The sequence below is a fragment of the Hippocampus guttulatus genome, chromosome 5 (assembly GCF_054856545.1).
Source record: "Hippocampus guttulatus isolate MCC_2025c chromosome 5, RoL_Hgut_1.0, whole genome shotgun sequence".
NCBI classification, from domain to species: Eukaryota; Metazoa; Chordata; class Actinopteri; order Syngnathiformes; family Syngnathidae; genus Hippocampus; species Hippocampus guttulatus.
The window spans coordinates 20,972,694-20,989,944 of NC_141265.1; the positions used below are offsets into that span (position 1 = coordinate 20,972,694).

Here is a 17,251-nt window from a genome sequence, read left to right on the forward strand (position 1 = left end):
AGAGGTTCGGGGACCAGCTTTCGTTTAGAGCCGTTTCTCCTTCGACCCGCATGAAAAACTGCTAGAAAGTCATCGCTCCTTGCGGTGCGTTCACGGTACATCGGAAACAGCACTATCCCTAATAAACATCACCTGAACAAAAATTTACAAAATAACGGTCTTAAAAAATTTGGGTCGCGCGTGTGTTTCAATTGTGAATGTATTATGTTGTGTGCTTGTTTTGGTGAATGAGTTCATCTTGAAATCGCGCACAAAGCCACCCCGAATACAAAAAGTGATTTGGCGCTTGAAAAAACAAATTGAAGAAATGTACGGTCAAGTCGTTGTCTTCCTCTGTTCTTTTATGTAGCTTGTGATGTGCCATTGCTCGGGTGTTAGCGCACGTTTTCAAACTGAGGAGGGTGTCAGGTGACAATCACCGCCGCCGCTACAAATAGCACGGTGACGTGCGCAGAGACACAAACGCGCACAGAGTGAGAGCGCAGGTCGAAGAGCAGCAAAACGTCAGAGGTAAGACATTTGGGATTCGTCTTCGTCCCCCTCTTGCCCCACCTATTCCTCCTTGTGTTCTTCCTGTTAGTTACAGTTTTGGGTCCTGGCAAGATGAAGTGCGGGGCGGTCGCTCCATGTGACGTGTCGTCGTTGCTCAGCGTTTGGGAATCGCGCGTCAGGAAGCATCGACGACGTCAAAAGAAAGAGCAGGAAAGAAAGGAGAGCAGCGCCCTCCCCAAGTGAGACAATTGGCCACAGTCGCCGTTGTTCACGATCGCCGAGTCACTATCACGACGTCAAGTCTCACTCATGCCGATGTCCGATTTTCAGCCAACGAACAATTTTGAGTCCTCTTGACACGCCGCAGCCCGACTCACAACGACCAAAAGTCTAGCTTGTCCGGAGAATTGTTATGCCTCTTGCCGCACAATGTGACAAGTCCTACGGGCAGGGGTGTCCAAAGTCGGTCCTCGCGGGCCGCTGTCCTGCCTGTTTTCCAGCTTTCCCAGGAGCAACTCACCTGATTCAAATAATCAGGATCGGTCTAATGCTGCTTCAGAGCTGGCTGATGAGCTGATCATCCGAATCAGGTGCGTTGCAGCCCAGAGAGATGGAATACGGGCAGGACGGTGGCCCTCCAGGACCGGAGCTGGACATGCCTGTGACCTATGCCGTCCTTCGATCGGTTCTTCCCCATTGACCGATCAGAAGATGGCAGGAAGGCATCCTGCCTATGACGAGAGACTGGGCGTAGCGTTCACTCGCCAACAAACAAAAATTGACTTGAACAAAAGGAGAAATATTGTTACGTATACATCGCATTTCAATTCATGGTATATTTGCTAACTGCAAAGCTAGTACCCGATTAGCAAACGATGTGTTATTGAACAAATTGGTTATCCCAAGTTCTTTTTGGAGAATAGAAACTCAATAATGCCCTCTCCTCACCATCCAGGAAATAATTGTTATTAATATATGTATTTTTTTGCCTCGACGTGACTTTGACAGCTGCTTGTCCTGCCTCCCCGATGAACCTGTGCCAATGGACTGAATCTTGATTAGAAGCACGTTACAAATTGGGTCGGACACTGACTTATTGCGTGACATCTCACCCAGTGCAAGACAGAGAACGATTTTTTTTTTCTGGTAGTCCGAAAGCAGCGTGACCGTCGTGAAGCACAAGACTCGTGTGGTTTGAACAGGCCATAACGCATTTTCTTCCATGCAACCGGACAAAGTTTGAAAGTTCACGCAAGCGTTTTTTTTTACTTTTGCGAATGCTATTTAAAGATCACCCAGGTCAACGTGTATGTCTGTGCGTGCGTCTGTATGTGTGCGCGCGAAGGATCGAACAACAGTGGCACGATCGCTTCTACTCCAGGAAGCCCAACTCGCAACAACGCAACCTGCTCAACGGCCACCAGCACAAGTCCACACAAAACACACAATCAGGTACACACACACACACACTGGTACATTAGTAATCACGTGTATATGCAAAATTAGTGCACTCCAGACGTTAGCCGCCCCAAGTGGCGCATTGCTAAGTCTTTGGTGCGCTGTCAGGTGAGCCGCCTGCTGCTGAAGGTCCGCCAGAGAACGTTTTGGTGGATGCCGACACCGATGCGTTGTCCTTCCGTCTGTCCGGTGAGCAGTGGAAGGTAAGCTAAAGGATAATAAGCTTGCACTTTCACAACGCTACCTTGACTTGGATTTGTGAGCAAGCGTGTTACTGAAACCACACGTGACTGAATTGCCAAAAACAAGAAAGCATTGTATTGCAAAAAAAAAAACGGACCTGCCCAGCTGATCGAGCAACAGAAGTAGCTGTATGTTTACCTTTTAAGGGGCGTGGCCCAGCGCATGCGTCAGCAACACGGTCGGCCTGAGCGTGAGCTTCTGGGTGGGAGTCGTGACCTAGAGCAGCTCCATCTGAGTGTTTTTGTTTCGATTGGATGGATGTGGATGTGTGCTAGTTTCACTACATGTGTGCGAGTATGCGTTTGTGCAAGTGTCAGTTGTGCTCTCCGTGTGAAAGTGTCTTTGTTTTGCTGTGTGTGTGTGTGAACGCCTGGTTAGTTTTGCTATGTTTGAGTGGGTGTGAGGAATGTGTGTTTTTGTGTGTGACCCTCGCTGTGTGTGTGTGTGTGTTAGGTTTACTGTGTGTGTACTGGGAAGCACCAAAAAAAAAACCCCATCCAACAAGCAACGGCTCGCAAATCAAGGTGATGATGGCAATTAAGAAAGACAACGTTGGTCTACTCAGGATTTCCCAAAGGATCTGGAGTGGAAGACGTTTTTGCTGGAGTGGCACGTGAGCGGCACCAAAATCCAGAAGCTTCCAGACTTCTTGGCGTCCTTCAGCTTGCTGAGAGTTTTGGAGGTGGCCAAGAACAAACTGGACCAGCTGCCTCCCGACATCGGTGAGGTCCGCCTCGGCCCGTCCACCCTTCGTCCGTCTCAAATTGCCCCCTTTGCCAGGAAAACTTGTCCAGTTGCGCCGGCTCAACGTCAGCTACAACCGCCTGTCCTGCGTTCCCCCCCAGCTTGGGATGTGCCGCAACCTGGAACGACTGGAACTGGCCGGAAACCGCGACCTCTCTGAGCTGCCTTTCGAGGTCACCGACATCCCTGCTGGTTGCGCTTGCTAGCATGTGTTGACATCACGTTTGTGTTTGTCGACGTGCTGCGGTGAAAACAGGCACTCAACCAATGGGCTCGTTGGGCTCATTAGCACGTGTTAGCGTTGATTAGCATACGTGCGGATGTGTTAGCATATGTGCCGTGGCGAAAACAAGCTGGTTGGTCTCATTGGCATATGTTAGCAAAGGGCTCACCAACATGCTACCCACAAGCACAAGTTAGCCCCAAGGGACCTCATGAGTGACCGTCAGGCCCCAAGCAGTCGCTTTCATTTTTAAAAAGACTGGCGACCCTTGTCTTCGCATCTTTTGCAACGTGTGCTGCAATGAAAACCGCTATTAGCTCACCGCGGGTGTTAGCACGACATCAGCGCCGACGTGAACGTGTGTGTGCCCATTTGCAGCTGAGCTCTCTGAAACGTCTGACACACCTGGACATAGCGGAGAACGGCTTTGCATCAATACCCGTGTGCGCTCTCAGGATGAGCGCTCTGCAGCTCCTCGACCTCAGCGACAACCGACTCGGCGACCTGCCGCAGGACATGGACAGGTAGCGAGCTTGTTCCTGTGCGCGTGTGTTTTGGTTTCACTTTATCTGCGTATCCCTGCGTGCGCGTCAGGCTGACGGAGCTGGCGACCTTGTTCGTGCACAACAACAATCTTTCGTATCTTCCTCACTGCCTCACCAACATCGCCACGCTCAAACTGATCGTCGTCAGCGGCGACCCGCTCGTTTGTGTACCCACGCAACTCTGCAGCAACCCGAACATCAAGTACGCGCATGCATACAAATACATATTCAAAGACACGTACACGCAGGAAGTGACGTGCGTACCGGTGTTGCGTGTGCGTGTCGAGGTTCATTCGCCTGTACGACAGTCCGGCCAGTGGCGAGAAGGAAAAGAAAACGGACGTGACGAGAACCACAAGCCAAGGACGGGATGAAAAAGACGAGACAAAGGACGGCAGGGAGAAAGAATTCATGGACGTTTACGTCAGCACGCTCAAGGACAGAGGTCAGAGGTCACGTTTCACTACAAAAACGACTTTTTTGCGAGTGTCTTTTTGCATATATTACAAAGTGTCAATAATTGACTTCGCTAGGAAGTGTCCGGTTTTATTTTCTCAGGTTTTTGAGTTGACTTATTTTGATGTCGCTGAGTCAACTTTTATTTTCAATTGTCATGAAGGATTTTTCCTCTCAAGTCTTTGTTGATTTTTAAGTGTCAGTTTTTATTTTGAAATGTCACCGGGATTGAAATTATAAACCACAACATTGCTAACACTTCAAAATAAGTAAGTTAATAGTACTCCAAAAATCAAAGTTGACTTCATCCTTCAAAATAAAACTCTTAACATTTCAAATTAAAGTTCACGCTGCAAGAACTGAGTCGACTTCATAAAACTCTCAACACTCTCAAGTAACAAAAAAACTTTCTTTTGAAGTCGTATCAAGTTAGCACGCCAAATTAAAAGTCAAGTGAACAATACTTCAAAATAAAACCCAACTCAATAACAGTTCCAAATATCACATGAACAACTGAAATGCTGCCTTTGTCCCCTCCCCACCAAAAGAGAACATACCCTTCTCCACCACCAAGGTGACCATTTCCTGTCTGCTGTGACCCCGCCCACTGGGAAGCGCCGCGAATATGCTCATGCTAAGCCGGAATTTGATTGGTGGTCATCCATCATCCTGAAGACGTCACTGTGGTTTGATCATTTTTATTGTTGGAGTCAGAATCTCTTCAGTAATTTCTCATCTTTTATTTTGGAAACCAAAAGATTTTTGGGGGGCGGGGTTTGTTCAGTAACGGGGAAAACTCTTTCCCGAATGCGATTTCCAAAGCTTGCTGCCGAAAATGTCATATTTGTAAATGAGGGCTCGTAGTAAAAACAAAAAAACATCCAAATATGAGCAATAAAATGATTTCTTGTGCTTTGTTTCTTTCAATTCAAATGAAATCATCAACAAGGCAAAACACTTCCATTTTCCAATTCAAACAGCCAACTGCTCCCCTGTCAACATCAGGGCACCGGTGGACAAACCAAGAAAAGTTGGACTTTTGGGGTTGGCGTCTTTTATGAAAGGTCAAAAATATTTGATGATATGAGCAGGGATCCTGTGGTGCAATGGGGCCAGCATCTTTTTTTTTTTTCTTTTTGACAGTGCACTAAAAATGTGCTGCCGGAACAGGAAATCGCTCCAGGGGGTTCTTTCAAATAAAAACTCAGTCATGCGACGTTTCCTCGGAAACAGGAAGTTGCAGTCGCCAACGGTAACGACCATGCCTCTTCGAAATTAAAAAAAAAAAAGTCTGGAAAAGAATTGGCACATTTTGCAAGCACCCGACGGGTCTCCGATAGGCGGAGGGAGGCCCGTCAATCACATGCTGCTGTCCTGTAAGAGTGGCTCGATGTCCTCGGCGTCGCTGGGGGGCGTGACCACGGGGCCGGCGTCCTGAGCGGGCGCGGCGAGCGCGCCCGCGCCGCCCGGCTTCCTGTCCGCGCATGTCTTGATGGCGGCGGCCGGCGGTCGCTCGTTGATGAAGGCGGCCACGATCAGCGCCAAGACTACGGCGCAAGCGCCAAACAGGAATGGGGGGCCGGGAACGCTCGACTTCTGCGGATGCACCAAAATGTTTGTATTTCTTCATTTGACTTGATGTGTGAAAACGCGCACGTCCCTGTGTGTGCGCTTTATCGTGTCGCGCATCCTGTCATTGTGTGTGTGTGTGTTGTGCACGTGTGTACCTTAATGTGTTGTGTGTCCCGTCCTTCTGCAGGCTGAACGTCGCTGAGCTCCACGTTGAAGAGGAAGAAGATGAATCCGTACAGTGCGGGGCCCAACCCGTTACACAGACCCCGGATGCCGGTGATCATGCCCTGGACCACGCCTGCGGGCGTAGGCACACGCACATAAAGTTACAAACGCGCCCCCAGACACCCCCCCACCCCCCACTTCCTGAGAGACCTTGCTGGTCCGGGGCCGCGCTGTGCGAAACCAAGGCTGAGACGGCCGGGAAGGTGATGGAGGACATGGCGGCGACCGTGCCCGCCGCCCACATCATCCTGCATGGGGATAAAGCGGCACCGTGACATCCCCTTCATTGTGACTCTCGGGTTGCTGAATGACCACTGCGCCGCCGGCACCCCCCCCCACCCCGGGGATGACTCACCAGGGCTCGGAGCCGAAGGCGTACCAGGCCAGCTGCAGGAGCTGGAAGGTCAGACCCAGCAGGACCGTCTTCTTGTTGCCCAACGTACGCATCAGCACGCTCAGGAGAAGCGTCTTCAAAACACACGCGTGCAACGGGCACGGCGCCCAATCAATTACAAAATCGCACGGGGACTTAAGAGTGCCTTGGAAAAGGATTGTGGAGCGCAGATTTAAAAAAAAAAAAAAGTCACCAAGTAAGGGCACACGCAGGGGCACCAACAGACATGAACAACGCAAACACACACACACACACACACACACACACACACCTGCGCAATGATAGACAGGATGCCCACCATGGCGATGAAGGCGGCAATGGCGGCGGGGGAAAAGTCAATGACCTAAAAGACAACAAGGTGCGTACTTGTTAGGTAAGGCGCATCGTCGTGTTAACGGAATGCGTGTGCTTGCGTCTTTCCACCTGTCTGAGGTAGAGGAAGAAGCTGGAGTACTGCCCGGCCTCCGGCAGGTACGACAGGAACACGGTGACGCAGATGAGCATGACGGTGGAGTCTTTGCCCACGCGGCGCAGCGACTGGACAAACGATAATGCCGGCTAACCGCCAAAAGTCCCTGGAGCCGCCCGATCGCCCCCCCACCCCCACTCACGGCAAAGGGGTCCGCCTGCTCCCAGGAGAGCGGGAAGCCCCAGGTGGTCAGCCGCATCTTGTCGGGCAGCGACTCCGGCATCACGAAGAAGACGAAGGCGATGTCGGCCACCGAGATCACCGTGGCGACCAGGACCACCAGGCTGTCGCCGTGGCGCGCCGACAGGTACGCCCCGATGGCGGGGCTGGTCACCAGGCTGGCGGCGAACGTCGCCGACACCTGAGAACACGCGCGCGGGTGAGGGCGTGGCGACGGCGGCGATGGCGAGGGAGCGCGGCGGAAGCGTTACCAGGCCGTATGCCGTGCTCCTGCGCTGCTCATCCGTGATGTCGGCCACGTAGGCGAAGATGACGGAGAACGTCACGGCGAAGATTCCTGACACGGCGATCAGGGCAAAGTGCCACCTGGGGACACGTGAGGACAACTCAACACACGGTACACTGCGTACGTGCGCCGTGGCGTTTGTGTGGGTGACAACATGTATGTTTTTTTCACGACATGCGTGTCTAAGGTGATGTGAGGGATGACATTCAGTGGCTCTAAAAAGTCGACACACCCCTGTTGAAATGCCATGGGGGGGTCAAAATAAGTGAGATAATGCTGTGGTTGCATAAGTGTACACACCCTTTTATAACCAGCCAATTGAAACAAACAATTACATTTAAACTCCCATTAAGTGGAAATCAGGACACACATGCCACCATTGAAAGTGCCTCTCATTAACACCACATATTGCCCAACTGTTTTAGTAGGCCTTTTTTTTTTCTATCCTCGGTTTCGCTGGACCATTTCACATCATACAGCAAGCTTGGATCATTTTGTTATAGTGTGCCTATTTAGATGCATCGTATTTTACGTGATCGCATGTATGGAAATACCACAATAATGAAGACATCTACGTACGTGATGACGAGTTGACGACATGCACAGACGTCACGATGTAAGCAAGGAGAAGAGAGTTTTGACATTTGACATAAGGTCACGTAACACAGATGCACCACATGATAACACATATGTGCATGATGAAAGTGGCGGAACCAGTGAACACTTCTCTGTTCCCTTGAGTGCAGCTGTGGATAAAAATTCCAAGCGTGCGTTTCTTTTTCAGTTTTCCTGACGCTCGTTGAGGCTCAGAGGCTCACATGATGCACACGTGACGGTCAAGTGACTATCAGCGGGCTCAGTTTGCCAGCCCGGTGTGCTCACCAGGGGCTGATCCTCATGAAGGGGATGGGCGCGCATGTGAAGAACACAGTCATCAGGAGGAAAAACTTCCTGCCCCAGATGTCAGACAGGGCACCGATCACGGGGGCCGACAGGAACGACAGGAAGCCCTAAGATACGTACGAATGCATTTGCACACGGTGACACACGCATGCATAAACAAGTGATGAAAAACACACGGCTACTTTATTCATCTGGAAGTGAACGAACACACATTTGTTTGCGCGTACACACACACACAGACAAATACACGTTTATGTTTGCACACGGGCCGAGCACTCACCTTGACACCTTGTATGAGTCCGTTCATGAGGAACGTGTGCTGCGGGAAGGTTTCGTGAAGAACCTAAAAGCACAGTGACAAAGGCAGTTAGCATTGTAGCCTAGCTGAGCTAACGCCGAGGCAAGTGGGCGTGTCTCTCACAGTCAGCATGGGTGTGGTCAGCAGACCCCAGGCGAAGAACTCCAGGAAGATGACGATGATGGCGTGCGTTACCCTTGCTCGGCCACGCGTGTGCTGCCACCAAACCAAAACGAAGAATACCGAAACATTGTCACTTCCTGTTCCAACTACTTCCTGTTTATGTCCATCTCTCCCCTTTTCCATTTCATGACAATACCAGCGAGACATTTTTCATCACGAGTTTTTTTTCTTTGACTTCAGAGCAAGAATTCAAGATACAAGTGGTTTATGAGCAGTGGACTCAACTCGACAGACTTCTAAAACAACGAGAATTACACATTCTATCTAAAACCACCATACAACTCGGCCTTCTGCGAGCCTCATGCCAACGCACAGAACAACCAACAGGCTAGTGAAAAGGATAGGTTTTTTTTTTTTTTAACACAAATGGTGCTGCAACACGTGTACAGTGGACCTGGCTCGACCACAAATAGGAACAATCTGAATAAGCACAGTAAATTGCCATTGTTGTCATTACCCCCCCCCCCCTTCCCCTAAAAAGCGTAAACACCGAATTTTTTTTTTAAGTGAATATGCAAGGTTTTGGCTAATAGGTTCCCCCAAATAATCCAGAAATATGTGAATCCTCAAACGATGAACTGCGAAATGACAGAGTTCATGACGACTTCACATTTACCGTTAATTTCACCTCGCTCAACTTTGCGATGACGTCAGCGACGATGGATAAGTCAAGTCAAGTCAACAGTATTTATAGAGCACTTTCAAACAGCCATCGCTGCATACAAAGTGCTGTACATGGAGCAAGGATAAGGCAGGAAGTGATTTGTGCAGCTCGTTTGTTTACATAGTTGGCACTCCAAATGTGTCAAAGATGCACGACGTTAGCACAGCTGTGGGAGATAATCTTCAAGAGATAATTTGGTATCTTTTCCTGTAATCTGCTTCATTAGCTGCCATTGTTGCTGGCGCCCGGTGATGCTAACGTTAGCCGTCGATGCTGAGCTAAATGGCTTACCGAGCTACGGACCAGCATGATGTCGATGTTGATGTGGTCAGCCTCGTCGGCGGCGGCCTTGCCCGCGATCATCTCACATTTTGGAGCATCACTGTCTCGGGGTGTCCGCCTTTCTTCCAGCGTGTCAGCTCGTCCCAAGTTTGGTGTGCCGCTACGTCAACCGCTGCCCGGACTGACGGAATGAAACGTCACCTTTCGACACTTCGGCGTCTCGGAAGTGCGGTGCCAGTTGCCCCGCAAGACGATGCTCGAGCTAATAATCACGGGACCAAGGACCACGAGTTTCCCGTTTTTCTGTTCTTAAAATAGCTACGAAGTTATGGAACAACATGATGATTTTGTAGAGCAATATTGTCGAACTGACCAATTGAAAATGTGAGCTCGACTCAAGGAAAGAAATTAAGATTAAGCAGTGTACAAACAACAAAAAAGAGTGCTCGATAACCGACTATGCTGTCATTAATGAAAATGCCAGAAAATATCATCGTAAACATGCAAGTAACCATAGCAACCAAGGGGCAGGAGGTTACCAGCTCACCAAAATGATCCATCACGATAACCATCGTCAACTTGTACACAAGTGAGGTCAATAAGGTGTGGAATGAAGTTATAATCCACATTTTAAATCGTTCCACCTCTATTTTATTACGATTTTGTAATACAGAGCAACTCGAGTAATGCGAGGCAAAAAAATATTAAAACGAGTGTCTAAACGTATGCCTGTTTTAATTTTTGACTGCGCACGTTAAACCAAGTCTTTTAAATAAGATTATACAAATAAATAGAGTTACTCAAAATAATATACTAACTTCCTACTGATAATAATATCAAAATTTCCCACATTTACTATAAAACTGCTCAATTTTCAAAAAGGCATGTGAGTTAGCAGCTTGTGGCTTTGGGGTCCTCTCTGCTTTGTAGGCGCTAGAACGGAGCCTTACACAAAACAACAACAACAACTAAAAAGCGATAGTTTATTTTTACGGTGTTCTTTTGTTTACACTCAAGCACCCAGGTGGTTAAAGTAACAATTTTCCATGGCTTCTACGGCCGCATTGCTTTCGACCGCGTTGGATTACTACAATGACGAAGAGGAGCTCGACAGCGTGGACGACGACGAGCGAAGCTTTCGAGGGAGAGACTCAGAAGAAGGTAAAGAAAATTCACCTACACACTCGAAGGAAATCAAAGAACAGCAACAATATGGCTTCTGACTTGCTCGCGAGGGTGACATTTTTATTTCAATTGCTGGTCTAGTCGCGCGTCTCAACTCTGATGATTGCTTTAGGTAATGACGATGATGTGTTTGAAAAGTCATACTACGGGGGTGATGACCGTCGTGATGTATCGCGATTGGCTGGCTCGTGCTAACAGTCGGATGTATATTTGATTTGGAAGCGTACTAATTGTGGTGATGAGGTTGAAACTCATTTCAACATAGTGATCGAGTCGATCTCGGCTAGGCTAAAATGGCGAATGCTGCTACATAACATCACGCCCACTTGTCTTGTTTTAAATCACATTATTTTTTTAAATGACACACTTTTTTTTCAAAATGACGCCTTGAGATGATTGCGCATGTATTAGGCCAAACTAAAGTAGACGTTAGTGGTTTGCATGAACAGAACCAGCCAGTAGAGCAGACCCCCCCCCCCCCAACCTTATAGCACTCATTCATTCCAAAGAGACGCGACGACATTACGGTGAATGGCGAATAAAACAGCCGGGACGACGACGACGACAAGGACGATGACCGCCAACCCAGGTTCGCTGTCAGAACTTCGCACACACACTTTTGGTTTTGGTTTTGGATGGTGTGTCTCGTGTCGCTTCCCGAACCTCTTTCCGTGTTGAAATTATGCCCCTCACCCCCCCTCGTCCTTAGAACAGCTGACCGAGCTAACTTGAGCTAGCACTCGCATCGTGCTACCTTCTTGAATAGATCAAAATGTCATGAAAAGCCAAAGCTGTTGTGCCCGGTGTCGGTTCGCCGAACTTCATTGAACCCGGGTGGGTTCCCTTGACCGACGAAGAAGAAAAAGAAAAAGCCGTGGCAGTGGCCAAGTTAGTTAGCCAGTCGACTGGCCTCTTCATGCGGCAAAAAAACTATGAGCTTCCTTGTCACTTGCCCTTTGAAATGACTGTCGAACCGAGACCAATCCCCAAGTTTCGTGACTAGACCTAGACGAGGGTTCACCCGCCTCCTGTGTGGATTCAAGTGCCTCGCACAAGCCTTGTAAGCAATAATGGCACTACAATATGCTGCACTAAAGTAAGATAAGATAAGAAGATAAGACTGATTTCATGGTTTGACGTTAGCATTGACCTTCTGCCAATAGAGGGCGCTAAGAGACCGCGGAACGGTCATAAGGATGTGTTGACTTCACTGGAAGCATGAAACATCTGCCGTGACACGGTGCCGGCCGGCCCGCGAAACTTCGGGACAAAAATCTCGTTTCCACCAAATGACTTTAATAGTTCTTACACGCTGGATTCAGTCGATGCTTCCTCTTCCTCTCCTCTTGTTGATGTCCGTCACAGATACGGAGGACGCCAGCGAAACAGACATCGCCAAGCACGACGAAGACGACTATGTGGAAATCAAAGAGCAGTACGTCGTGATCTGTTTGTCTTGGACACGCTGGTGCTTGTCACCTGCTCTGAGTGTGCGTGCATGCTTGTGTGTGTTCTTCGCAGAATGTACCAGGACAAGCTGACCTCACTGAAAAGACAACTACAGCAGTTACAAGAAGGTGCTAAGTTTGTCCGGGCCGTGCTCAACGCTGACCGCTGACCGCTGACCAAAGTCGACAAAACAACTGTTTCATTTTTCATCATCCGCGCTGGTTTCGCAGGCACGTTGCAGGAGTATCAGAAGAGAATGAAGAAGTTAGATCAGCAATACAAAGAGAGGCTGCGCAATGCAGGTGAGCGACATTACGAGGAAGGCCAACTCGCCAATTCTTGTCGTCGTCGCCTTGGCATGTACGTTACTACAGAGCATCCCCAATCAGAAAAGAAATTCACCGATTCTCATACCAATCACCGATACCACCGGCCGGCCCTTTTGATACAAAAATTTCCCACCCAAAACAATGACGAGATAAATAATTTCCCCAATGTAACAATTTTCCTCAATCGTGAATGAAATTAATGGCAATGTTATATCCTTCCAATTTCTAGTTCCTGATCGTAACACGGCCGATACTAGTCTTGTTTCCGTCACAAGTACGATACCTTGAAATAAGGCTGGTATCGGCACTGGGATGATACCTGGTATCGGTACTCGTCCATCTTTAAAGAACATTCTTTTTTTTCACCCAAATTTACTTTGAATAGTCAATTGGCAACTTTATACATATATATTTTTTGGACTGAAAATCTTACTATTTTTTTTCTCTCAAAAGAAAAAAAAACGTATTCTTGTCAGGTTATGACGCTATGCACATATGAAGCATACACAGTAAAATGTCGAAGTGACTCGCGAAGGCATAACAATAATAAGAATAGAAAAATTATACTAATAGCAATAATAAAAATAATAATGCTGCTGTGTGTCGTTTGCAGATCTCTTTCTCCAGCTCGAGGTGAGTGAGCCCGCGAACTGTCAAACGTCCTTTGACCTATGCGCTCGGTCATGACTCGTATGGCGCGCGCGCCCTTCAGACGGAGCAGGTGGAGAGGAACTACATCAAAGAAAAGAAGGCGGCGGTGAAGGAGTTTGACGACAAGAAGGTGGAGCTGAAGGAGAACCTCATCGCCGAGCTGGAGGAGAAGAAGAAGATGATCGAGAACGAGAAGTTAACCATGGAGCTCACGGGCGGTAAGAGCCAACGCCGTTTGTGGCCGGGAGATTTAGCGTTTCGCTCCATGTGGACTTCTTCTTCTTCTTTTTTGTTTCAGATTCCATGGAGGTCAAGCCCATCATGACCCGCAAGCTGAGGAGAAGACCCAACGACCCGGTCCCGATTCCGGACAAGAGACGAAAGCCGGCGCCTGATATCCTTTCCGTCAAGGCTCGTCAACCTTTTCTTGACATGGAGAGCGACTTTCTTTGGGTGCTGATAAATCCGCAATTTCCCCATCGCTGGCGGTCATTCTTTTTTATATTGCCCACTAAAACATGGCCGTTATTTATCTGCGAGGTACACCTAAGCAACGTCGCTTTTTCCATTTGTTATTGGGTGCGGCATTCATTTCTTCAGCTTGACCTTAACTCTTCACACCGCAGCTCAATTACTTGCTAACGGACGACCAGATCATGGAAGATCTCCGAACATTAAATAAGGTAATCATCGTGGGGGGCTGGGAAGGGGGGGGGGGATACAGTAACAGACGAACCTACCTGAGCCCTTTTGTGTTCACTCAACGTCTTGCCGTCATTTTGTCTTCTTGCAGCTCAAGTCGCCGAAACGAGCAGGTACGACCCAACCCACGCGGGCAGCCACATTTAGTTTCAGAAGATATTCGGCAGTTTTCATTTTCAAATAAAATATTTTCAAGTAGCTTACACTCCAAATACACCCCAAGCTACGATGCCAATTTCCTGATGATGCCACAAGATGGTGACAAAGTGCTACTTTTCCATTAGACGGGGCTACGGCCTGACTACGTGAAGCTCTTCCCCTCATATCAACGTAGTTCTTAGGCACCGCGATGCTACAAGAATGCACCCAAGCACTAGCCCCTTGATTCAACATCCTTGGCACCAAGATGGCGTTTAGACTCCACACAGGGTGGGGGGGGGGGGGGGGGTCCTGCATGGTCACTGCTGTATATTGCCCCTTGAAAAGCGTATGTCTCTCTTTCTTTCCCGGCTCCTCCCGCAGTGTCGCCGTCGTCTCCGGAGCACGTGCCCTCGGCGCCCATGGAGTACCCCGTTCAGCGCTTCGAGGCCCGCATCGAGGACGGCAAGCTCTACTATGACAAAAGATGGTGAGTCTGCCGCCCCGCCGTAACGTTTCCCCCAGAGGCTCTTCCGCCGCTCGCAAAAAAGTTTCGGATCTCGCGCTCGTCACTCTTAACGGGGATTTGTTGTACTACAGAGCAGCGGCGTCCAACCGGCCGCTTCAAAGCCACGGGTGGCTTTTTCGTCCTTCCGATGTGGCTTTTTTAAAAATGTTTGTTCATTTTTCAAACGTAATTCAAAGTTTTAAGATGACGCTGCTGTTGTAACATTAAAATGAAACGCTTTCCTTCCCTCGGCAACCAAAATGCGCCTCACAAGTGCCGCTGTGCGACACCGGGCTCGTGAATTGCGCGTTTCAGCTCCTTGTTACACAACGGCAAGTGAGTTGCGCACAAAGGAGGCAATTGGCAGCATCTTCCCAAGTTGCCTGCTGAGGGGAGAGCAGACACGAACGATCCAAAACATCCTTTCCAAGTTCCAGACTTTCAACATGAAAGCACGCGCTAGAACGACACGCTGTCAGCCCACTTTCTGGATCTATTCACGTTTCGCAATCAATCAACAAACAAAAATTTTGTCGATGTCCCGACACAAACTGCCCAAAAGTTCCAAGTGGCGGCCATTTGATAAAGAAGGCGAGCGACCGTGATATCAATGAAGAACTTTGAAAACTCCTCTGCGGCTGATACGGCAAGGATGTCCTCACCGTCCGTGTTTGCCATTCAACAGTCTTCACGAAAAGGTACAAGTGAATCGAAATGTTCACGTGTCCGCTTCGTTCTTGGTTGATCTCTTTCGTGCTATTTTTCCACGTCAAGCTAACGTTACTCTCGTTTCGATTGTTGTTGTATTTACGGCATTTCTTGTGGCAACTATTGCTTGGGGGTTTTCAATCATGTATAATTCTCGATAGGACACTTTCCCGAAAAGAAATCATTTGCCAGGTGATGTATTCGAGATGCCTTTCAATTTGTTCCCGTTTGTTTTTTTGCGCACTTTGTTCCTGAAACAGGAACCGTTGTAAACTCCGATTTTGGCCACCACAATATACTGTCCGTTTATGTGCTGTCTAAGTTCCGTCCGGAAATTATGTTGCGAGCTTACATCATAACTTGATTCACGAGCTAACTGTTGTGCGAGACGAGCGCGGTTTTTCGTCATCATTTTCGAGCCGTTTGTGCGATTTGCAAATGTCCTCTTTGGTACTGCTCGTACTCACCACTAGATGGCAGCATTGCATCCTTCACGGCAGCCACTCTCGGATTCCAAAATTTGAGCGATTTAACTCTTTCAGGGACCGCGGTTACTACAGCAGACAGCTTATCGTGTTATCAGGTTATTGTTGGTGCATGAAAGAGTAAAAAAAAAAAAAAAGTCGTTCATGTACATGTGTAACTTCAAAGCCTTGCGTGTGTTGACACGATTTTGCCAAGACTGCTCTTCCGAGAAAAGGTTTCCTGCATATGTTGATTTATTTTTGTGGGTATGATCAAATGTTTTGCTTGCCTCAGACAGTTTGAGGTTAGACAACAAGAGATCAATAACACTTTGCCTTCTATTCATCTTCAGCGCAGGAGGGATTTACAATTATCCCCCAAGTCTTTGTTCACTGGAGCGGCGCTTCCATTTTTTTTTCCCCAATTCAAGAGTCTCCCGGTGTCTTAATTTTAAACAGACAACACATGCTTTATTCCACTTGTCACCCTATTCCTAAAGCGATTCTATTTGTTTATTCCCCCCCCCCTCCCCCTCATAATGACAATGTGAACGCCAGGGAGAAAGGATGTGCCTCCTTTATGCGTCTATGTGTCTGGATTCCGGTTGACGGATATCAACGTCCATGGCACCTCATGAGTTTAAAGCCCTCGTGTGTGTGTGTGTGTGTGTTTTATTGTTTTGTTTTTTTTTGTTTCCCCCCCTCAGGTACCACAAGAGCCAGGCCATCTATCTGGAGTCCAAAGACAACACTAAGATCAGTTGTGTCATCAGCTCGGTGGCCACCAACGAGGTGGGCGCTCTTTCCCGAGACCCAATCAGACAGAATGTTTTTGTTTGTTGTTTTTCTTTTTTTTGTCTTACACCCTTTTTGTTGTTGTGTAGATTTGGGTGAGGAAGACCAGCGACAGCACAAAGATGAGGATCTACCTGGGACAGCTGCAGAGGGGAGCCTTCGTCATTCGGCGGCGGTCGGCAGCGTGAACCCCCCCCCCCAACCAAAAGTGTAAATTGTAAATTCGTCCAAATGTTCATTATGTTTGTTTAGGCAGTTTTGTCAGATTTGATTCCTTTTCACAAATAAATCTGATCAAGTGTTTTTACTCAAACAGTCTTTGGTAATGCTGTTTTTTTTTTTACTTGAAAGGGATACTTGACTAATTTTGCAATTTTCACCCCAAAAATGTTTTTTTTCTATAATGAATTTCATCCCGTCATTGCTTTTCATGTACAATTTCCACCTTTAAAACCAGATTTTGTCTCTTGTCATTCGACAGCAAGTGGCAAAATACGTTTTTAAAGATGTGAATTGTACATGAAAAATAATGACGGTATCAAATTCAGTCGCCTTTGGGGGCTAAATTTTTTTAAAAAATTCTTTCGGGTCGTACTGAGCAAAAATGGTCACTTCAAACCAAAACGACAGACTTTTGGGGGGTATAGTTTCTTAAGCCTTTTTTTTGTGGGTTTACTTGTGACAGACATGTCTAGTTAATGTCAT

The 17,251-nt window shown here is 48.0% G+C and overlaps 3 protein-coding genes across 6 annotated transcripts; 2 read left to right on the top strand and 1 right to left on the bottom strand.

Annotated features, from left to right (window-relative positions):
* Window positions 1-442: 442 nt before the first annotated feature.
* On the top strand, window positions 443-5,073 carry lrrc2 (leucine rich repeat containing 2). The gene is made up of 10 exons (XM_086111905.1): window positions 443-510; window positions 581-731; window positions 1,838-1,944; window positions 2,059-2,153; window positions 2,759-2,915; window positions 2,974-3,110; window positions 3,539-3,684; window positions 3,755-3,907; window positions 3,993-4,150; window positions 4,710-5,073. Exons 2-10 carry the CDS (start codon window positions 604-606, stop codon window positions 4,757-4,759), a joined length of 1,131 nt encoding a protein of 376 aa, XP_085968031.1. The 5' UTR covers window positions 443-510; window positions 581-603; the 3' UTR covers window positions 4,760-5,073.
* On the bottom strand, window positions 4,343-10,302 carry slc71a2b (solute carrier family 71 member 2b). Of its 3 annotated transcripts, XM_086111902.1 has the most exons (13): window positions 10,165-10,302; window positions 9,627-9,798; window positions 8,612-8,704; window positions 8,471-8,533; window positions 8,170-8,297; window positions 7,253-7,367; window positions 6,964-7,182; window positions 6,776-6,889; window positions 6,624-6,695; window positions 6,314-6,426; window positions 6,109-6,206; window positions 5,889-6,031; window positions 4,343-5,757 (listed from the first exon to the last, which is right to left on the bottom strand). In XM_086111902.1, the coding sequence occupies exons 2-13, from the start codon at window positions 9,696-9,698 to the stop codon at window positions 5,521-5,523; spliced, it is 1,467 nt and encodes a 488-aa protein (XP_085968028.1). In that variant the 5' UTR covers window positions 9,699-9,798; window positions 10,165-10,302; the 3' UTR covers window positions 4,343-5,520. The 3 variants fall into 3 exon arrangements, with proteins under 3 accessions (XP_085968028.1, XP_085968029.1, XP_085968030.1); XM_086111903.1 differs by lacking the exon at window positions 10,165-10,302 and having other exon boundaries at window positions 6,651-6,695; window positions 9,627-9,859; XM_086111904.1 differs by lacking the exons at window positions 8,612-8,704; window positions 10,165-10,302 and having other exon boundaries at window positions 9,627-9,859.
* A 223-nt stretch (window positions 10,303-10,525) lies between these two features.
* Window positions 10,526-16,859, top strand: suds3 (SDS3 homolog, SIN3A corepressor complex component). Of its 2 annotated transcripts, XM_086111907.1 has the most exons (13): window positions 10,865-10,914; window positions 11,312-11,391; window positions 12,168-12,237; window positions 12,324-12,379; window positions 12,482-12,553; window positions 13,194-13,213; window positions 13,293-13,449; window positions 13,530-13,625; window positions 13,853-13,914; window positions 14,025-14,046; window positions 14,456-14,561; window positions 16,459-16,543; window positions 16,636-16,859. In XM_086111907.1, exons 2-13 carry the CDS (start codon window positions 11,334-11,336, stop codon window positions 16,732-16,734), a joined length of 903 nt encoding a protein of 300 aa, XP_085968033.1. In that variant the 5' UTR covers window positions 10,865-10,914; window positions 11,312-11,333; the 3' UTR covers window positions 16,735-16,859. The 2 variants fall into 2 exon arrangements, with proteins under 2 accessions (XP_085968032.1, XP_085968033.1); XM_086111906.1 differs by lacking the exons at window positions 10,865-10,914; window positions 11,312-11,391 and adding an exon at window positions 10,526-10,778.
* The last annotated feature ends 392 nt before the right edge of the window (window positions 16,860-17,251 follow it).